Source organism: Daphnia magna, linkage group LG2 (genome assembly GCF_020631705.1).
Source record: "Daphnia magna isolate NIES linkage group LG2, ASM2063170v1.1, whole genome shotgun sequence".
NCBI classification, from domain to species: Eukaryota; Metazoa; Arthropoda; class Branchiopoda; order Diplostraca; family Daphniidae; genus Daphnia; species Daphnia magna.
Window position 1 is genome coordinate 14334354 of NC_059183.1, and position 21788 is coordinate 14356141.

Genomic DNA, 21788 nt, shown 5'->3' on the forward strand with positions numbered 1-21788 from the left:
GCAGAACCTTATTTCCCGGTTTAGCAACCCTTCTAGCAGACTACACGATTTATCCAGGCGGTTTTTCAAAATACAGCCATAGGCCATCTAGCGGCCTATGCGCCAAGCAAGCAAATTGTGGCAGACTATTTTGATTTTGACGTATTGTGTACGCATAGTTTGCCTTCTTACCGGTAATTTTCTTGTTAAAATTTTTTATGTGATAATAGCATCCTTCAAACGATGGTACTAATACCTTGTTTCATATTTGTTATTGTAGGGATACCCTAATTTCTCTCCAAAATGTCGTTGGCCGACGAATTACTTGCTGATTTGGAAATGGATGATGATGACACTCACATGGATCTAGGGGTGCAACTTCCTGAGCCTTCAGCAGTTGAAGTAAAAACGGAAATCAAGCAAGAATTCTTTGTACCACCAGTCGCAAAGTTGACTCTTGATGATGTTTGTAAATTAAGAAATTCACCCCAGCTTGTCAGTATCCTGGAAGAAATTGAAAAATACTGTGGGCAGAATCGTACATCTGAGAATATTCAGGTAAATTTGTGAACAACATAAATATTGAATAAACATTAACCTTTTTTAATTTTATACCTAGGGACCTGTTGAAGCAGATCCTGAATATCAACTGATTGTAGAAGCCAATAATTTGGCAGTGGAAATTGACAATGACATAGTTGCCATTCACAAGTTTGTAAGAGACTTGTATGCAAAAAGATTTTCAGAGTTGGAGTCATTGGTGATTAACCCACTTGAGTACATTACCACCGTAAGGGAACTTGGCAATGAAATTAGTCAAGCTAAGCATAGTGCTGTTTTGCAGCAGCACCTTACTCAGGCAACCATTATGGTTTTATCAGTGACTGCCTCAACAACACAAGGGTAAGTTGTTTTTTTAAAGGGACATATTGGGAAATGAATATTGTTCTATTTGTGTTTCCATTACGCAGGAAACCTCTAGATGGTGCAGAACTGAGTCGGATCATGGAAGCATGTGACACTGCCTTGGAACTAGATAAGTGCAAAACCAGAATCTATTCCTACGTGGAAAGTCGCATGACGTTCATAGCACCGAACTTGTCAATTCTAGTTGGAGCACCCATTGCTGCCAAGTTGATGGGTAGGGAGATCTTATTCATCTACAGAACACGAACATCTTCATACCATAAGGTTTTCTGCATTACAGGTGTAGCTGGTGGATTAACGGCCCTTTCGAAAATGCCGGCCTGTAACATCCAATTACTTGGTAACCAAAAGCGTACCTTATCTGGATTTTCTCAGACAGCCACCTTGCCCCACACGGGTTTTATCTTTGAGTCGCCAATCGTGCAAGATACACCTCCAGTAAATTTTCTTATTTGCGGCACAACATCGCTGCTCTAATACTTTGGTTTCAATTGCAGGATCTTAGACGTAAGGCAGCACGTTTAGTTTCCTCGAAATGTACCCTAGCAGCCAGGGTGGATGCGTTCCACGAAAGTTGCGATGGGACTATTGGGCGCAATTTTCGTGAAGATGTGGAACGTAAATTGGACAGACTTCAAGAGCCTCCACCAGTAAAGGCGATTAGGCCTTTGCCTGCCCCGTTAGAAGCTCCTCGAAAGAAACGTGGTGGTAAACGTGTCCGCCGAATGAAGGAGAAATACGCCCAAACGGAAATGCGAAAACAAGCTAACCGCATGACGTTCGGAGAAGTGTGTCACTTCCTTGTTCTTTATTGCACGTAATTCGAATGCGAAATTACCTTGTTTTTGTGTTTAGATTGAAGAAGACGCATACCAAGAAGATTTGGGCTATACCCGAGGCATGATGGGCAAAGGCGGACCAGGTCGCATACGAGGCCCGACCATTGATGAGAAGACGAAAGTACGCATTTCGAAGGCCCTGCAAAGAAATCTACAGCGTCAGCAAGCGTATGGAGGGGCTACTACCGTCAAACGCCAAGTGGCCGGTACGGCTTCATCTGTGGCTTTTACTCCGCTCCAGGTACACCATTTGTCCTACTTTTATCGACCACCATTCACTTGAAGGCTTTTTGGTTTTAAAAAAAAGGGGGGTTTAAAAAAGAAAAAACCCCCCACATAATATTAAAAAAAAAAAAAAAAAAAAAAAAAAAAAAAAAAAAAAAAAAAAAAAAAAAAAAAAATAAAAAAAAAAGAAAAAAAAAAAAAAAAAATTTGTTGTTTAAAAAAAAAAAAAAAAAAAAAAGAATTGAAAAAAAAGAATAAAAAAAAAAAAAAAAAAAAAAAAATAATAAAAAAAAAAAAAAAGAAAAAAAAAGGATTGAAAAGATTGTGAAAGAAAAAAAAATTTTTAAAAAAAAAAAAAAAAAAAAAAAAAAAAAAAAAAAAAAAAAAAAAAAAAAAAAAAAAAAAAAAAAAAAAAAAAAAGGAGGGCGGAAACCCGGGAAAAAAAGGAACGAAAAAAAGAAGAAAGAGGGAGGGGGAAAAGGGGGGAAAAAAGGGAAAAAGGAAAGAGGGAAAAAAAAAAAAAAGAAAAAAAAAAAAAAAAAAAAAAAAAAAAAAAAAAAAAAAAAAAAAAAAAAAAAAAAAAAAAAAAAAAAAAAAAAAAAAAAAAAAAAAAAAAAATACGTACGCAACTTTGCGCATGACATCATTTTTGTCTGTTTATTGTTCCAGGGTCTTGAAATTGTTAATCCGCAAGCAGCTGAAAAGAAAGTTAGTGAGGCCAACATTCGGTACTTTTCAAACCAGGGTACATTCTTCAACGTCAAAGACGTCAGCTCAACGCCGTTACCTGGTGGCAGTTCGACTAAGTAGAACGAATCACAAGTAATGTTGTATTTTCTGTTCTATCGCAACGCCTGTTGACTCTCTCGCGATGAGGTGTTTGTACAATAGCAGGCCCGTTATTTTGTCTTTTTCATGCACACGATTTTTTCATTTTATTTTTCTGATTGCACTTGAAAAGATTTCATACACCATGATGCTTCCTAGTAAAATTACGAAGATTGCGAAATAGTCAACAAAACAAATACATCGTCATTCAGGAAGGTAAAAAACAAAACAAAAAGGGTAGTACAGTGGTCTGACATCACACGCGAGGTCTGTACACATCGTGACACATGGTCATCATAATAATATTACCATTTGTTTTAATAATAATACTAATAAGGCATCGGGAAGTTGAAACAGAAGAAAATGAAGGATTTGATAAGGAAGATGAGCAGATGAAATTTAAATATAAAAAGGCACTATTCGCTACATTTTTACATACATTTGGGAACGTTAGGTGGACAGAGTCGATCAGGTTTGGGATTACCTTAATTGGTGTGTTTGGTCACGATGGAGAAACAACATAACCTGATTCCTGTTATTCCCTCTACTGGTTTCCTTCGTATCCTGCCCCCACGCCCCTCTTTTAAAAAAAAAAACAGCATAAGGAGAAACAAAAACAAAAAAAAAAAGATGGAAAATGTTTGAGAGCGAAACTGGAACATAAAAGAATTGAAATAAATAACAGGAAGGAATGCTGGAAAAGCAGATAATTTAAACAAAAAGTGGGAGAAACAGCCATAACGGTTTTGGATGTATCTGGCTCGATCCATCACTGGTGTCACACATTTGATTCCTTCACCTTTTCGCTGGACGGAATTAATTTTGTTTTTTTAACTAATACGGGAAGTTAGCGTTAGCGTTGGCTGTTGTCGTTTTCTTTTTTCTTTTTTTTGTAGTTTTGTTTTGTCTTTAAACGCACGTTGCGATAACAAAGGTCATTGATTTTGTCTTCCTCCCCTTCATTAGTTAACATTTAGAAAACAATAATTTTGTCGATCCAGTCACGGAATTCGCTAATCCTGGTGTAGACACCGGGTTGATTGGCCTCGGCACAGCCAATCCCCCATGAAATGACACCTGCTAGCACCCAAGACTGTTCCTCTTGAATGACCATGGGTCCACCACTGTCACCCTGTTTGATTAGAGGAAACAAAACAGCAAAAATTGGGTTCGTTCTCGTTACCATTCTACATTCAAGTATAAAGAGTAAGTGTCTTTGAGCAGTAGCCGTACCTCGCAAGAATCTCTTTTTCCATCGGCGTATCCAGCACAGATGAAGATGTTGGGGATGTGCTCGACGTAGCCTGCTCGTCGATACATGCTCTCACAATCGGTGTTATTGATGACTGGCACGGAAACTTGCTGCATCTTTGATGGAAGAGGTCCATCTAAAGAAACAGAGAAATGAATTCAACTCCGAACAATCGTTTTTTGGTCTTGTCCTTATCCAATCTTTTTGGTTGGGATGGGGAGAAGGGCATGAAATAACGTACCTTCGTATAGACGTCCCCATCCGGTGACGTAGGCTGTTCTGCCAACGAAATCGACTTCACTCGGTGGCGGTAAACAAATGGGAACAATATTGGGCTGGAATCGGACCGGATCGTAGAAACGCAGCAGGGCGAGATCGTATTCAAAAGTGCGTGAATCGAACTGGGGATGCGAAGCGACGATCTGCACTTTGCGTTCGATGTAAGGGTATTCTTCTTCGTCGGTAGCTAGGTCGTACTCGCCCATCCTCAATAGCAAATCATCCGGTTGAACACTGTAGGGGGACGAAAAAAGAATGTGTTTCAAGTGTATGCAAGTGGACCGTAAAGACAAATTGATTACATTTTTTTTAGATTGTTGATTGCTGTAAAAATAATACTTACTTATCAACGCAGTGAGCCGCAGTGATGGCCCAGTTTTCGTTCAGCAAAGCGGCGCCGCACTTGTGCAAGAAAGTGGCCGTCCTCCATTGACGAAGCGAAACCTTTGAATGTTTCACGTAAACCCATCAATTAAAACCGCAAACGAAAGAAAGTTGGACTCGTTTAAGCGCCATCATACTTGCCACGGCCACTGGCCGTACTGAGTTGTTGTACCGCCGACGATCCTGGCAGACGGGTATTGGTATTTAGGACGGCCGCAAACTGTTCCACATCGATGTACCGAGAAAAAGACGCATGCATAAAACAGCTGATTTTAATAGCAATCGAGAAATAAAAAGAAGACACACCGACATATTGTTGTCTGTACAGCTACAATCGAATCAAGTGCACCCCATAACATCATTTTATAGTCGACTACTACTAAAACTATTGTGGTTGAAAGTCTACCATTAAATATGTGGCCTATTCAGCTTTAATAGGCAATCGTGCGACATAGCAACTAAGTGTAGGGAAGTGTTTCCTTGTAGGGTGAAGGAGAAAGAAAACTGAAATGTTCTAACTAAATAGGAAGCTATCAAATGAAATTAGCAACCGATAAAAGGCGATGTTACCAGTAGGTCAATGGACCATTGAAAAATGGATGGTACTTTCGCTTCCCTTCAGTTAAAAAGAAACAAAAGAAATTCATCATTTCCTCGCTCTAGAATCAATCGCTTTCAGAGATCAAAGACCGTAAACGATATGCTTTAACACACACGCACACGTACAGCGGCCGGCATCTTTTCATTGATGTTCGTTTCCCTTTTTGAATTTCTGTAGTCAAGCAAAGGAGTCAATCACGACATTCCCATGACATTGAACTTGAAAGTAATGGAAAGAAAGGAAAAAATAAAATAAAAGAAGGCGGATGAGAAACGGAGGGGGTTGACTTGATGATAAAGGACCGACGGCGCTATACAGACAGATAAGACAAAGAAAACGGTCGCCAAGTAGAAATCCATCAAATTAAACATTACTCTTTTTACTTCTTATCTTTTTAAAGAAACCCGAATTTTAAAGACCTTGGAAATAAAATAATAAAAAGAAAAGTCCCTTTTTCTCTTGAATTCCGAATCTTTCCCATTTAAACGAAACACCGGCAACAGGTGCAAATGCCCCTCATTCCCTCCTTAAGAGACTGTGAACGATCAATGGAAATAAAGAAAAAAACAAAAATGAGAGACTTAACGAACGCCAAACGCTTCAACAACAATAAAACAAAAAAAATTTTAAATAGAGACAGAAATAATTGAAAAACAAAAAATCGAACCTTCGCGGTAATTTTGAAATTGAACAGTCGGCCCTTCGACGGTGTCATTCAATTCGGCCAAGGTCGTCGACACGGTAGCTGTCGTCGTTGTGGGCTCTTTAGAAACGGGTTCCGCCGTGATTTCCACAACGGGTGATTCAGTCGAAGCGGCCGAAGTTTCCGGCACCGCCGTCGATTGTTCCTCCGCAACGTTTGTGCTCGATGGCGCGAACGTTACAGGTGACGCCGAAGTGCTAACCACTGAGCTAGTCATCGTCTCGGCAGTTTGACTGGCAACCGTCGTGCTAGTGCCAATAGTTTCCGGCTCAACGGCCGGACTGGCCGTCGTCATCGACACGACCGTAGTGTCCGGAACGGACGAACTGCTGGCGGAAGTTGGAGCAGCGCTGGGAGTCCCCGGATTCGTTACCAACTCCGTCATGGGAGGAGCGGCTGTGGTCGTTGTCGTAACAGGGAGATCGGGCACAACGGTAACGCTGGACAGTGTAACAATGTCTTCCGGGATTTGGTCTGTCACATCCGGTACAACATCGGTCACTGCCTCTTCTTCTAGACCGACGGTGGTTAACTCGATCAATTCCTCGGTGGAGGACGGAATGTCCGTCTCGGCTACAACGGGTTCCACCGCGAGTTCTACCTCCGGCTCTACCTCCGGCTCTAACGAGGTGGATGGCAAATCAGTGACAGGTTCTAGAGTAGTGAATTCATCCTGTTGGAGCCCTTGCGGTGTGTCCGTGGCAGTAGACTCTTCCGGCATCGACGCCGACGAGCTGCCGACGGCTGTTAATTCAGCTGAATGGATTAAGGCGGGTTGTACATTGATCTCTGCCAACGGTGCAGACGATACCACCGTCGTGCTGGGTGAGGCGGTGGTGGTGGTGGTAGTAGTGCTAATTTCCGCAGTGGTAGTAGGAGCAGGGAGTGTGGAAGTCGAGACAGTAGTGTCTACAACGCTAGTTGTACCACTCGTGGTTATTGCGGGTGTAGTAATGGTAGTACTAGTAGTGGTAGGGTCTGCAACAGGTGAGGATGGCAAATCTGTACCTATGGGCTGTTGTGAACTGGACGCTTGCAACGTCGTCAGCGCTGCTTCTGTCGTCGGGACGGACAGGTTCGCTAAGAGGGTGGACAGCGGCGTGGAAGCCAAAATGTCGGCCAATGATGGGCCGCTTGTTGACGCGATGGTTAGCGGAGCAGACGAAGTCTCGGTGACGGCCAACGTCGGAATTGCGGCAGTAGACGTCGTCGAGGTCAACTCGTTCAAAACGTTCGGATGTTGTGACGTGACGGACATGAGGAGGGTCGTCAAGGGCGAGGCAGGTGCCAACGGAGACGACGTGGAGAAGCCGATATCGTTTGCGCCGTTGAAAGCTTCGGTCGTTGTGGTGGAATGGAAGGGCACAGCATCCGAAGGTGCGCAACACGAGCCGAAATAGAACCGGTCGATGCACGTGCCCAAATGCTGGCCATTCATGCGCGTGCAATCCATAGCGAACATGCACGTACCCAGTTGTCCTGTTCGAGATTTACAGGTGATTGGTCGGATGTTCCTGCCGAACGGCGAAACTAATTGAAACAATCAAACCAAAAAGGAAGCAAACAATTATTTTCATGTTGATGAATCATCATCAAAAGGTTTGAAAATAGAAACGAAGTGGGAACGGCCGATTCGTAGAAATCGGGTAACGCCCTTTTTCTCTCCACGTTCAAGAGGCTGTGTGTGTTTGTGTGGCCAGTGCACGTTATCGTCAGGTACCGTTAAGGCCGTCTCCCTATTTGACCTCCTACTGGCCTTGACTTGGTCATTGCCTCCCGTTTTTCCCCAGTGTGTGTGTGTGTGTGTGTGTTGGCATTAAATTATTCGACCCTCCTTCTTTCTTTCGACATCAACCTCTTTTTCCCCTCGCAGCTCTGAAAGACTTGACGTTGAAGCCGGGTGATTCACCGTTTTCTTTCCATTTATTGCCCACTCGCCGACGGCCATTTTCGAAATGTGTGCGCAGAAAACAAGAATAATTGAATCCAAGTCGAAAAACCTCTCATTTTTTTTTTTTGGCCGTGCCAACTGATCGAATGCGTAATGAGGTGCGGCATGTGGGTCACTTGGTCACCGGTCATTCGGCTCCAGCCGCGTGCTGCAATCGCCTCCGCATCACGCAATAGTTGCGGATAAAATGAAGTCTTTTCACTTCCTTGATTCCTCGGCCATTACATAATTTCCCATCGCCATTTTGGCCGACCTCGATTTTTCATCGATTTACGTCAGGCACACGGAAGTCGGCGGGAAACAAAATGTCCGTCTGTTTTCTCTTCCGCAACGCCTCGTTCTTCTTCGTTTTTTTTTCTTGATTGTTTCGTTCTCCTTCCCTTCTTTAGTCGTCATCGCTAAAAAAACCAAACGGAAAATGTTCTTCCCACTTACAAACATCAAAAATGCGGTTGAAATATTTTTATTTAGAAGGAGGGAGGGAAAACAAAACAAAATGTTAACGTCTTTTTCCCAGGACATGTCGAGGGTACCTGAATTTCGCTGGCACGTTCCAGTTTGTTTTCTCGGAAAAAAAAAAACAAAATAAAAAAAAAAAGTGAAATGAAAATAGTTTTCGAAATGAGAAAAGGTAAAGGTCGACAGCCACATGGGGACAGGTAAGAAAGAAAAAAGAAAGAAATTCTCGCGCTTCTCATCAAACGTCTTGCCTACACACAGCGCAAAGTTCAATAACCTCAGCCTATCCAGTCTCTCCCCACAGGTTGCCGGGCAAAAATAAAATAAAAGGAAGACGGCATTTCAAACGCAACTTGAGGCGAAAGAGAAAAAAAGATGGGGGGGATCATTTTTTGTTTTGTTTTTTTAAAGTCTTATCGACTAGACAAGCCAAAAACAACAGCAGCAACTGAATCTGAACGAAAAGAAAGAAAGAACTTTTCCCTTTTCTCTTATACGGATGCCGCAGGAGTCCGGAATTCCAAGACGCAAAGTCAAGGTGGAAGGTCAAAAACATCCAAAGGGAAAAATACGTGCAAGTCGCTATAACGACGAGTTTTCGCATCGGCATGTAATTGGAAGTGAAATGGAGGACTAGCGTGAACTGGAAGAAAATTGAAAGAAAAATGACATCGTAAAGGCGTCGGTTGAAATGAGGGATAATGTTTCGCTCCATCATCATTACCCACCATAATAATTTTGCAGTGGCACCAAAGGATGGATAGTTTTAATTATTCTTTGAAAATGAGAAGAAACATCTACTCGTGTTAGGTGGAGGGCATTTACCATGCATGAATTGTCAGTTGTCACGTTTTCTTTCTCCAACCACTTCGGCCCAAGTTCTAACGGTACACTCACGAGATTGTCTTTAGTTCTTATCAGCTGTGGCATCGACGTATGGGCATTCTTGCAACACATCTTCTTTCCTTTTTCTCTTTCTCTGTCTCTCCAGTCATCCATAAACACGTGAATAATAATGAGAGAAACACGTTTCTCAAATGGCTTCAAGAGAGAGTACCGTCATCTTCCGGCCTCGTTTAGCGGTTGATTATTTTCACCTTAACACATCCGACTTGACGAAATAAAGACATTGCTTCACGACCCTGTGACGTCGTCACTCTCAACCAAACTAAAAATGGCCATCAACATTTTTTTCCGGGCAACGCCAGAGTTGTCAAACTGTTGAATATCGTCCCGACAGAGAACGAAAAGGAGTTAGGGTTCATATCCCCAAAAAACAAAAAAATAAAGGAGAGAGAAAGGGATGTACCGTTAGAATTTTTGGAAAAAAAAAAATACCGGTGCGACGCGGGAGGGTGGCCATTGAATAGATTTTTATGCATGGTATATACCGCTCTGGAACGCTCAGCATAACACACACACACACGCACGTAATGTCAGCGGGGAAAAAGAAAGAATACACTTCGGGGCTTTTTCTTTTTTTCTTTTCTTGTTTGCAATGACCTCAATTGAACCAGCAGCTCTCTATACATTTGATACAGCATGTCATTATCTATGGCTTTTACATACCCGTAGACGGTATGAAATTGTGTAACGTCTACATTTTCAAATTGCGTTTGTCCTTTTTGATTTTTTAAAAAAGTCCTCATTCATCGAGTTTCTCTCTTGTCTCTTCCGTGTTGTTGTAATTCACAGCCGAATAAGTCGGCACTGATTACGGCCGAAAAACAAAACAAGAAAAATGAAGTCAGACATTTCCAGGTCGTCCTCAATTGTTTGCACGACACCGGGACACGGTATGTTGCGGCCGGCCTTTTCATTCGTAGGGCCCGGCAATTTTCAATGCAGACCTCATTGTTGTTTTTGATTGACACTACACATCACGATCGTTTTGGCCGTCTCCGCCGTCAGCTAAATACGTGATCATTTTACGGTAAAGGCGAGGAGAAAGACAAAGGTCTGACTTACTTGCTGGGTTGATTGATACGGGCCCCGCGTTCAACGGCGTGATCGTGAGCCAATTCAGGGTCACTGTCACCAAAACGCACCACCGCACAGACGCCATCATTGTGTGTGATTTCAAACCGGTTCGAATGGCTTATTCGGACGAAGGGGTAGTAGAGTTGCGATCTTGAAGTTTGTTCCTGGATGACACAGAAAAACAAAACAAACCAAATGAATTCATAAGTTTAAAATTCACGATGAATATGCTGATTGATTTGTGTTTTGTTTTTTTTTAAAGAAACTGGTTTTTTTTACTTGTGAAAATGTATGCCAACTTTGCCGAATGAAAGATTTGACTTGAGTAACCAACGCTGTAAAAGGCCTTACTCATTTTATAACCAACGGAACCCTTTCGTCTCTCACGTCCGGCTCCCGTTCACGCTCCTATATATGTGTCAGCTATAACGCAATAACCCACACACATTTTTAAATCCAGTTCCTGGACAGGGTTTTTTGATTTTGGTGTGTGTGTTTTGAACAGAAAAGACTACGAGGTCAGTACATAGAACGTGTCGTTCCTTTTGTTTTTTAAAATGTTTTGTTCGTTTTTCTTTTTTGGCAGCGTGTTGACACATCTTCATTATACGAGAAGAACAAAACGTTAGCCATTCATCCCCTTCCCCGCTTGATGAAACAAATAGAACAATAATGCTAGATGATGATTGTTATTTTTTAAAAGCCGGATTTTCGAGCTCTCCGTCAGCGATGTTCACGCTCGAATTTCGTATATACGACTTTCTTCATTCACATTCGTGCCGCTCATTTTTCTTTCAAATGACTTGTGAGTCAAACGTGAGTGTGTCGTAAGAAAAAAATGGACGCAAAAAGTCTAATAAAAATCACGACAGTCCAAAAAAAGAAAGAAAGAAGAAAGAGAGGGACAGCTGGAGGCGGCAGAGTCCGGGAGGGTACTACTCCCGCTCCCGGTCGATGTCCGCACCGTTTTCACACGCAAAAAAACAAAAAAAAAAAACACACCAACAACATAACTTTTTTTTTTTTAATTTTAAATGCACACCACTAACAAAACAAAAAATCTGAGAAGGCAACAGACGACGTCGACGCTTCTTTTGAAAAATGAAAACCAACATCTTTGCTTGTTCTCAACCTTGAAACATTGTTGTGGCTTTTTTTCAAGTGCGCGTGTTTGTGTGTACCGATGGTGGTGCGTTTCTTTGGCTATTCTGATTACAATACCTTACGGATGATGTGCGCAATCTATTCGCGATGATGATCCGTTCGTCTTTTTTTGGCGGTCACTCTTTTGTTCGGTTCGTTCAAATCACTACACGCCCACGCGTGCACACCTCTTCCGTGACCAAAGTGCCTAATCTTTCACGTTGCAACGTCGTGACAAAAACATAACCACAATCAACGTGCATTTTCTATTTCTTTTGACAGTTTAAAGTGTACAATTTTCTTTTCTTAAAAAATGGCCTCGCTAAATTATGCCCTCGTCTTTTTCTCATCAATTCGTGAATACACGAAAGGGGAATCTTCACTTTTTTTTACTTACTGGCCAATGGTCCGGCACTACGCGGATCATTGAATGCGAATCGAGCCTGAAAGCTGCTCTTATCCGGAATGTCTACGTGAAAAAAAGCAAAGCAAAGGAGAGCGGAAGGAAGATGGGTGACGAAGGCACTGGACGTGTACAACATTCTAAACGTGAATTGAAGCGACGCCATTGAAATAAAGACGAACAGAGCGTCCACCCCATCAGCGACGACAGTAAAATAAAAGACAAATGAAAAGGAACACACGAAATATGAAAGAAAAAGAAAAGTCACATGCAGCTGGCGTCCGCCTCTGTGTGTGTGTGTTTCGATGCTAAGCTATGTACTACTGGACAGAGTTCACTCACCCTGGATTTTTGGACACGCTGGCCAGCTCGTGTGTGCGTAGTGATGCAAGTTCTTCAGGTGGTCAGGCCCTTGTTTCTTCTTTCTTTCTTTTTTATTTTTATTTTTTGGCGTGACCAAAGTTCAACCAGGTCGTTTCCGGCAACACCACGGCTCTCTCAGCAAGTAGAGGACAATCAGAGGAGCCGGACCAACAAAGTATCCACTGGCTCGATCACTTTTGTATTGGCTGGCAATCCATCCGCGGCCGGGGTTATTTCGATTTTCTCTTTCTGCTTCCAGTGACAAGTGAAAATTCGGACGAGAATCAGGCAAGAGCCGGAAGTGGAAGAACAGGTTGCAAAGTGTCAAGGAGGAAGGAGAAAAAGGAGGCAAAAATGGGTGACAAGGAGAGAAGTAGAAGAGAACGTGTCTCCACCGGTCCGTAGCTGGACACTGACTGGTAAAGCCAAGCGGTTCGTCCACTTGCCAGTATGTAAGGACCGAGGAGGTAGAGTCTGATATTCCAGGTAGAGCTCTTACCTGGCCGACAGGTGGAGTTTCTTCCAACGAATCGGCAAAGCCCCCCCATCCAAAAAAAAAAAGCCCCAGGTAGCGATTTGTCTCTTCTTCTTCTTCTTTTCATTCGTTTTTTTTCTTTCTCCTCCATTTTCCTTTTTTTTAAACCTCTTCCTCTTTTCGCGATGGGAGGCGTCGCTTCTCGAGGAATGCGAGCGGAGAAAATGCAACCGTGCGGAACCGGCTTTTTTTTTTTTTTCAAAGCAAAGGCAACTCTCATAATCGCGATTCACCAAAGGGGACGGAAACGAATTGATGCTAACAAAAAAAGGAAAATTCAATTCGCTGTCTGCAAACAAGATCTTTGAAAAGAGACAAATAAACTGGGGAAAAAATGGCATTGTGTTGCGAAAAAGCGGAAGGAATCTCGATCACGCGGTTAGGTCGTATCCTTTTGTGTTTGGGAAGAGCTGATTATGTCCTCATTCATTTCGATTGAAAAATCAATTCATTTGATTTGCAGATTTTTTTTTTAAATGTCCACTTCGTACCTGTCAAATTCAAATGGCGGGTAACTGATGTCATCCATTTGCCCGGCATGACGCAAGTTAAATGCCCGCACTCCGTACACGATGCCGACCCTTGCAGAGGAATTTATCCTTTTTTTTCTTCCTCTTCTTTGATTTTTTTTTAATCATAAATTTTGAATATTTTGTCTCCGTGTGTTTAATTTCCATTCACGTCCTAGCCACAATAAAGTACGAAAAAAAAATGCTAAAAGACTGTTATCATCTTCCGCTTTAAATGAGATGTTTGTGACTGTAAGAATGACTTCAATTTGCGGCCGTTGTGCAGCTCGCTGTTTGGCTGGACTTTGGTGGAACTCGCTGGAGCGCTAAGGCTATATCCGCAGCCCATCTGTCGGGCGTGTTTTGCCTTCACGTTTTAAAATAAATCTCATTAAAAACAACCTTTGCTGTCTGATTTGAGCTAAACGCCTGCAGGGCCGGCCAAAGATATATATCGACCAGGAAGCAGGAAATTAAATCTGACTTATAACAAGAGAGGCACAACGACATTTCCCATATGCAAATCGCTTTAAACGATGACGATTTCCCACCTTCGTAACGAACCGAAACGCCATTTGAATGTCCAATTTCGAAAAGGGTTTTTCGTTCCAACAAGAAAAATGTGAAATTCGTTGGCCCGTCACACACAGCGCAAGTGCAGGGGCCACTTCCTTGATGTGGTTACGTTGTCTCAATTGTTTTAACGGTACATCGAGTGACAATTCACCAAAACACATCGCCCCATCTACGGGTTTTGTCTATCAGATTTTGACAATCGTCCGAGTGTCGTTTGCTTTTCATTTGTGCCGGACGAGAATACAAAGAAAAACATGGGCGATGACAGTTTGAATGAACCGGTGCTGGGAACACGAGGCTATTGCCGCAAGAGATTTCTGTGTGACTGGCATAAATGGATTGATTGGATTTCTTTTTGCATAATTTTAAAAGAATAACGGGTCGAGCGTAGACTACGTTTTTTCAAGCTGTAAACGCGACAGCAAGAGAGCCCCGATTTGGCCACAGTTTTGAGAAAACTTTACGTGAAAAACGTTAATATCACGTGCTATTCTTTCTTTTTTTTCCCTAAACAACACACACATATAAATAGCTGTTGATTATTATGTACCCACGGCGCCAGTTGGCAATGGTGGCTGAATACGTTCATCTCGTTTCATCTCGTCGTTATTCAGCCCACCAACTGCTATTTGTTATATTTTCACATTGAACAGTTAGTTGACTTTGTTATAATCTGAAAAAAAGGGGGGGGGTGGGCTAGTAATAGTATAACTGGTGGAATTTTAAAAATGATCTTCAAATAGACTTTGCATGGCATTTAAAGTAGCTCAAGTTCATCATTGAACAAAAGGATGGAGACGTCGTGTCCACTTATAATAATACTGCTATTCATTTCAAAGAGAAGGGGAAAGAAAAAGGAAAAAAAAAAACGGTTAGATGAAAAGAGATTGGCCGAATCGAGTTGAAAATGGCGGGTATACCGTTCGAATTCAAATAGTCCGAATGGGACAAAGTCGCTTTCGGTGAAAAGAAGTCATTTTCAATGGAAGAGCTCAGAGGATTTCGGCCATCCCGTTGACGACATTTCGATGAAAAAGAAGCAACAAAAAAAATTTAAATAAAATCACGTTTTCAATGAAAAATATTCCAATAACGGCAGTTTATCTCTCTGTCTCTCTCTCTCTCGTATATTTCATGTATTATCAGATCCATCCGACACCCCGAAAACGTCTAACGTTTCATTCTCGCGTTTGTCCCACCGACTACAGTATATATATGTACAACATTCCGAAACACAACAACGCACACACCCACACACGCACACGCACACACTCACGTTGTACCGCAACTCTATAACGCCACAAACGTTTGCGTTACATTACGTTGAAGATAGCAGCGTTTCACCATCCCGACGAGAAGAGCAGATTGCATTGAAACTGATGACGATTATATAGCGACATTTGAAGACGTCATTAACATATATATAGCCTATGTATCATTGTGATAGGGTTTTCTTTTGTTCTCTTACTATTATACTTTGATTTGATCTTGTCGTTCTTGTTTGCAAAAAAACAGCTCACGTTACGGGCAACGAATCGGCGTCCAGCGTTGATTGGATCCAGTCGAGAAATTCGGTGACGCGAGTCGACACTCCCGGCTGATTGGGACGGGCACAACCGACGCCCCACGAAATGACACCGGCCAGCACCCAGCGTCCGCGTCTGTGGACCATCATCGGTCCTCCACTGTCGCCCTATGTGCCATTTAAAACAAAACAAAACAAAGAAAATGATTAGATTGAATGGAGAAGTTTCAATTTTAAAAATAAAATTGAAGAAGATCGTGACGTGATGTTTCCTCATTTCTTGTTTTAAAAAAATAAAAAAAAACCTTATGACTTGTGGCGGAATAAACGTGAGAAAAAGCCCTTGCTCAACACCGTCCCTCACCAATTGCTCCGTTTATTTCTTTTCAAGGTTGACAATGTCATTAACGCGTCTATGTTTCTCCGTGCAACAATCAACTCGCTCTCTCTGTGTGTGTGTGTGTGTGGTATAACCGCCGTGTTGATGCTACGGTCGTTTTTAAACGGGGTAAAATGGAATAAGAAACAGAAAAAACCCCAAAAACAAAGAATTTCTCCTTCGCGCTTAAATTTGCAGAGCGAAGAACATCAAACAAAAACCAAAGGTCAGGGAACGGGTGGATGTCATTCGTGACAAGGTCGAGCAGGTAAACCAAAATCTCTTTATCTTTGTGGCTCACGCGTTTGGCGTATCAAGGCCAAAGAGCTTCGTTGCCCTTTAAAAAAAAAAAAAGAAAAAAACGCGCACAAAACGAAAAGGAAATCCCGAAAAAAACGGACCGGCTCGTTAAACATGCGGGCCATTTGGACGCGAAGACGGAACGACAGTTGCTAATTACCAGGAAAGAAACAAGAAGCTTAATGCTGTGTAGAGTCGTAGCCGAGTGAAGAATAGAAACAAACTCGCACACAGCGCACCAACAATGAATCGCATGTGTCGTGAAAATCAGCCGGCTGTGGAAGGCGATTGTTAACAAACAAGAATGGAAACGACCGTCACTATCACTAGTGCCTTCTATTTTCTTTCTGAATAGCTGAAACGCTGCGCCATATGGGTTAGGAAAAGAATGGATTTCATCTCTTGCGCCTCTTTGTTCGTCCTCTAAAGGGATTACGGTTCTTTATAGGGATAACGTAACGTGTAGTGTTACTCACTTCGCACGAATCTTTGAGGCCTTCCGCATAACCGGCGCAAATCGATTGTCGGTCAATTTGCTTATTAATCGGTTGGTAGATCTTCTGGCATTCCGTGTTGTTAATGATGGGCACGCCGACGTACTGCAACCGTGTCGAAATCGGACTCTCTGAAAATTCATCAGCCCAAAATTCGATTGTTATTCGTTTTGCCCTTTTGATGGTAACGTCTTGAAAAAAATCAAGAATTACTTTCGCCAAGTCTTCCCCATCCGGAGACGAAAGACTGGGCCCCATCGAATTCCATGTCCTTGTCCGGCAAGCAGATGGGCAACATGCTCGATTGGTATGCAACGAGCGGCGTGAGTAGCTTCAGTAAGGCAATATCGTTCTGCTGCGTTTGAATATTGAATTGCGGATGAGGGAAGAGCTGCACACGACTCTCCATCCATTTGTCTTCGACGCTGGCGAAATCGATGCCGCCCAATCGGACCAGCAGGCTTTCTGGCTGGACGCTAATTCAATTGAAACGGCAATGAAAAGTGAACGAATTCGTCGATGCGATATTTTGAATGAAAACTAAACAAAACTAAAACTAAAAAAGGATGAAAAGAATTTACTTGCTGAGACAATGCGCTGCCGTAATGACCCAATCTTTGGACAAAAGGGAAGCGCCACATTTGTGGAAATAACCGCGTCTCGTCTTTTCTTGGAGCGTCACCTGCAACAATTTTATCGACGTTATTTCAGTTGTTCAGCTTCAAAAACGCTTGTTTTTTGTGTTTTTTTGTGTGTTTTACCTGCCACGGCCATTGCCCAAGCCGGGCATTCTCTCCCGAAATGATTTTTGGCCATCTGTAGACGGGCTTGCCACACACTTGATAGCGTTTTAACACACACACACACACATGGATACATAAATAATAAAAAAAGAAGAAGAGTATGATTATTACAGGTGAAAATAGCAGTCCGCGCCATCTTTTGGTCGCTACGAGCAACTTTGATTTTTTTTTTCTTACCTGCTGCAACGCTTCCATGGCGTTGCATTCCGGATGAGGAGGCCGGACCGGACGACGGCAAAAGAGCAAACGTGGTGTTACGTTCGTCGACAATGGCCACAGTTTGCAAAGTCGTCGGTGTCGACGTCGTTGTCGATGACGTTGCATTGGGTAGTGGCGTTGACGAGGGACTCTGACTGGTCGACGATGTTGTCGGGATCGATGTCGTGTGTTCTTCAACCACCTCCTCGAGCCAACTCTCGACAGGAACTACCCAGGGGGTTTCGCTTTCGACTGGAACAGTGGCGTTGGCGTAGATGACGGTGACATTGGGTTTCATCAATCCCATCGTAGTCGACGTCCCGATGGAAGACGAGCTCTCCGTCGCTGTCAAACAGCAAAAGAACAAATTATGCGCCAAGCTCAAATCGACTTCTTTAATCCCTCTCCCATTGTTTGGGAATTAAAAATAGAATTAAATAAATTTAAAAAAAATTAAAAAATAAAGAATAACATGACAGTCGTGACAACTAACAGCTGATAGTGGTGGCAGTGGTAGTGGTAGACGTGCTCAATGTCATCGTCGTCGTTACAGTCGTCTTTAAAGTCGTCGTTACGGGTGGACGGAGTCGTCGATGTCGTTACGTTCACGTCCGCTTTCACCCAACTACTTGCGCTATCGTTATTACCATTGGCGCTGATGGCCGGAGCGTGAAAGGTCGAATAGGGAAATTTGTGCGATGCCATCGGCTGCGGCTTGAGGCCGTAGATGTTGGCCAGCAGGTCGGGCCAAAAGCTCAAATCAAGCGGATCGAAAGATGGCGACGATGCCGCGGGGCCGTCGATATCGTTGCTCTCCAAAACGATTGGCACCCGAGGCAAATTGTCGGGTGTCAACGGCAGCGCAGGCGGCGGCCGCGGCATGGCCGGAGATTGGACGGCTGACAGCGGCGGCGGCGCTGGCCGTTGAGGACGCGGTGGATCGGCAGTCGATGATGAATAGGTCGGCAACGAGCAACACGAGCCAAAGTAAAAGCCTTTAGTGCAGATGCCAACGTGACGTCCTCTGGCGCGGAAACAATCCTGAAAATTGTGAATAAAAAAAAAGCGGGAAAAAAACAATTTTGAATCAATAAATACGTGACTGGCTGAAGTGGAATTGTTTAATGTTTTTTATTTTCAAAGCGTGAGGTACAACAACAAGCGCAGTCGTGTCATCCAATTGTTGACAAGCAAACGCCCTTGGCGGAGGTGTTGCATTTTGATCCGTCAAAGTAGAAAAGGGGCAGAGAATAGAAAATTAAAAAAATAAAACGACATTACCATAGCAAACATGCACCGACCCTCTTCTCCACTGGTGACATTCAAACAAGCCTCGAATGGGCCCGCCCGTCCTATATGGTCAGGTAAAAAATGAAATCAAATCAAATCAAAATTGAGGTCCAGTTTTCCCCCTCCAAATCTAATCAGTTTCAAGTTACACACAGGCCCCCTTACCATTCGAAGCCGGAGGTGTTGAAAAAACACATTTTTTATTTTTTTTTTTTTGAAAAAATAAGAACAAATTTGGGCACGTACCGGAGGCATACGGAGCAACATAAACTTGAGAACGAGCTACGACTACCGGCTGGCGGATGGAGGCTAAAACGAGGCTGACGAGGACGCCGGTAGGTCCGTACAAATAGCGCACGTTATAATCCATCGAGTTTCTTTTGTTTTTTTGTCTTAACAATTTCCAAAACGATGCAGTACGTTGATTGTGTGTTCTCTTAAAGACGTAAGATGGACGTCGCACTGTTTTCAAACACACACACAACACAAGGATTGGGTGACATGCAAATGTCGCTGCGTGGCTGCGGTGGCCGACAATGGAAACGTCCAAGCAACGGCCGCTGGTTTAAGAACGACAAGCCAACGTGAGAAAAAACAAATCACTAAAAAAGATAACAGTCTCAGATCAAAGGACCAAAAATCAAAAAAAAGAAATTTGATAGAAAATCTTTTAGCAGCGCCCGCACTGGCCGGAATTCCCGAGTCGACTAAACATGACGAGATCAAAAAAGAAAAGAATAAGCGACGAAAGAGGGGAGGTGAAAATGTATATAAGCGCAAAACTTCCTTTTTTTTTCTTATATATATATTTCTTATTTTCTCCCTTCTACCGAGGGTAGCCCAGTAAGAAGAAGAAAAACACAACAGATGAAGAAGAAGAAGAAGAAGAAGAAAGAAAAAAAACACAAAACGGGTCCGCAGCTATCTGGTAACGAGGTCAACGCTTTCTCCAGCAAACTCTCTCTCTCACTGGGTCGAAGAAAACACTGCTAGCTTTAATATACTACCTGCTATATAACCAGCCCCGGTAGAAAAATGAGGCCAACGTTCCTCTTTTTCTTTCTTTCTCTCTCTCTTTTTGCCCGTTCTTCGGTGCACCTCTTCGCTGTAACCCCTCGTCCATTAATTTGGATTCCTTTGCTTTCTCTTCTTGTTAAGTTTGTGTGCAAGAAACAACGAAAGGTTTCATCAACTTGATTGCGACAAACTTAGGACAGTTCTTCGCAAGTTGGCAAGAAACACAGACAGTGGTGACATCTATGTCGATGGCACAACTTTAACTTACCGTTGACCTACCGTTTTCGGTCGCGTGCGCAACGAGGAAACCGATGTTTTGTTTAAATGAATATCGATAACAAAATGTAATCAATTAGGTAAAGCATTGGGTACTCCGCGTACTCTTTAATGCAGACCTCCCATCTTTGTAGTTCGGGAGGGGGGGAAGAGAGAGAAAAAAAATGGTAATAATCCAACCATCAGGTGAGGGAGAACAACGTGAATCGGGGGCTCGTTAGTCTCGCTGTTCGAGGTGAGACGGGAAATTCTGCTCTCATTCGCCGACACGAGCAAAGTCATACGCCCAATAAAATGATACAACATCATTCCCGTAATTACGCGATGAAAAAAGGAAAAAAACAGAACAAAAATGCGAGCCGTGTAATAAAGAAACTGTAACAATTTAAGAGCCACAACCCACAGGCACCACGAATTTATTTGTTCAAAATTTCGCGCCTTAGGAGACGCTACGTGTGTTGATCGTCCACCTCAGAAACAAAAGGTGGTGGTCAGCTGCGCCGAGAGGTGCCGTAATCAGGTCAGACACACGTTGACGTGAGAATATTGAAATCAGCTCGCGGGCTCTCCTCATACCGACAAGCGGACTAATACAATCCGAAATACATTCGATTCGTTTGACGATGAGAAAAAAATGGACCCTTGATGAGTGACACATGAAACGACAGTTGGGGCGGGGCACATGTACACGAGAGCCTCTTAACATATATATCGTACGGAAGGAGTGGGGTAAGATGAAAGCGTCTTCCTTTCTCCTCTTTGCCATAACGGGACGTTGGATAATAGCGAGGCCTGTACATATACGCAACGAGGAGGGGGGGCTTGTATCGATTAGGAAAGGAAGCGGAAAACAGGGGATATATCCGGAGAGCCGGATGGCATGTCAAACACGAACAAATGCAACGAAAACTTTATGTATAAGCTCCTCGATATATGTAGCATCAAGCAGCTTTGTGTGTGTCAAATACACACTGTTTGTTTGATGTTTTCTGTGTATTTTTGCATCTCGTAAATCAACGGATTTTGTTTTTTTTTATATGTATAGGATCGATCCGCCAATGACGACGCTATAGAGCAGCCACTTATTTGCAGATTTCCGGAACGTTGCGTCTAATATACTGAATGCCTACGATTTCTTAATTGTCGGTGAAAGTGAAATTTAAAAAAAAATGTTATAAATAAAAATCTGATTTCTTATGGTTGTGTTGCAATATGAAATGGATTGTAAAAATTAAAAAGAAAAAGAAAGAAATGAAACGCGTTCAAAGTGAACGTTTGAACGGAAATGGAGGAATGTTCGGTTTTCCCCCCGTTCGTGTGTGTGTTCATTTTTTGGAAAGTCTGTCGGTAATCAAGTGTGCCAAAAATCACGTGTTTTCCCTTTTTCTGGTTAACACTGATTCTTGGTTGAGCGTTTGACCCAATGCCGTCCGTTTTATTTCGTTTGAATGTCAAACAGGGAAATTGGCGGCGAGAGTTCTATTCGAAATCAAATATAGAAATCGTCGAGCCGGAACTTGAATATTTGATTACACTTTCACGTCCGCTATTGGAACGCCATTCGCCAGCA

At 42.8% G+C, this 21788-nt stretch overlaps 3 protein-coding genes across 5 annotated transcripts; 1 reads left to right on the forward strand and 2 right to left on the reverse strand.

The window, feature by feature from the left end:
- Nucleotides 1–36: 36 nt before the first annotated feature.
- LOC116916698 (U4/U6 small nuclear ribonucleoprotein Prp31) lies at nt 37–2962 on the forward strand. The gene is made up of 8 exons (XM_032922019.2): nt 37–173; nt 260–537; nt 599–882; nt 951–1120; nt 1187–1344; nt 1404–1694; nt 1762–1986; nt 2640–2962. The coding sequence occupies exons 2-8, from the start codon at nt 283–285 to the stop codon at nt 2778–2780; spliced, it is 1524 nt and encodes a 507-aa protein (XP_032777910.1). The 5' UTR covers nt 37–173; nt 260–282; the 3' UTR covers nt 2781–2962.
- LOC116916639 (serine proteinase stubble) lies at nt 2880–12749 on the reverse strand. 3 transcript variants are annotated; one of them, XM_032921920.2, is made up of 9 exons: nt 12296–12749; nt 10396–10571; nt 7026–7547; nt 5982–6638; nt 4851–4933; nt 4673–4773; nt 4292–4563; nt 4032–4186; nt 2880–3930 (listed from the first exon to the last, which is right to left on the reverse strand). In XM_032921920.2, the coding sequence occupies exons 2-9, from the start codon at nt 10493–10495 to the stop codon at nt 3772–3774; spliced, it is 2049 nt and encodes a 682-aa protein (XP_032777811.2). In that variant the 5' UTR covers nt 10496–10571; nt 12296–12749; the 3' UTR covers nt 2880–3771. The 3 variants fall into 3 exon arrangements, with proteins under 3 accessions (XP_032777811.2, XP_032777809.2, XP_032777810.2); XM_032921918.2 differs by having other exon boundaries at nt 5982–7547; XM_032921919.2 differs by lacking the exons at nt 10396–10571; nt 12296–12749 and adding an exon at nt 9229–9549 and having other exon boundaries at nt 5982–7547.
- A 2269-nt stretch (nt 12750–15018) lies between these two features.
- On the reverse strand, nt 15019–19765 carry LOC116916665 (serine proteinase stubble). The gene is made up of 9 exons (XM_032921957.2): nt 19172–19765; nt 18917–18987; nt 18283–18676; nt 17615–17980; nt 17396–17472; nt 17216–17316; nt 16848–17110; nt 16617–16765; nt 15019–15629 (listed from the first exon to the last, which is right to left on the reverse strand). Exons 1-9 carry the CDS (start codon nt 19293–19295, stop codon nt 15453–15455), a joined length of 1722 nt encoding a protein of 573 aa, XP_032777848.2. The 5' UTR covers nt 19296–19765; the 3' UTR covers nt 15019–15452.
- Between the last annotated feature and the right edge of the window lie 2023 nt (nt 19766–21788).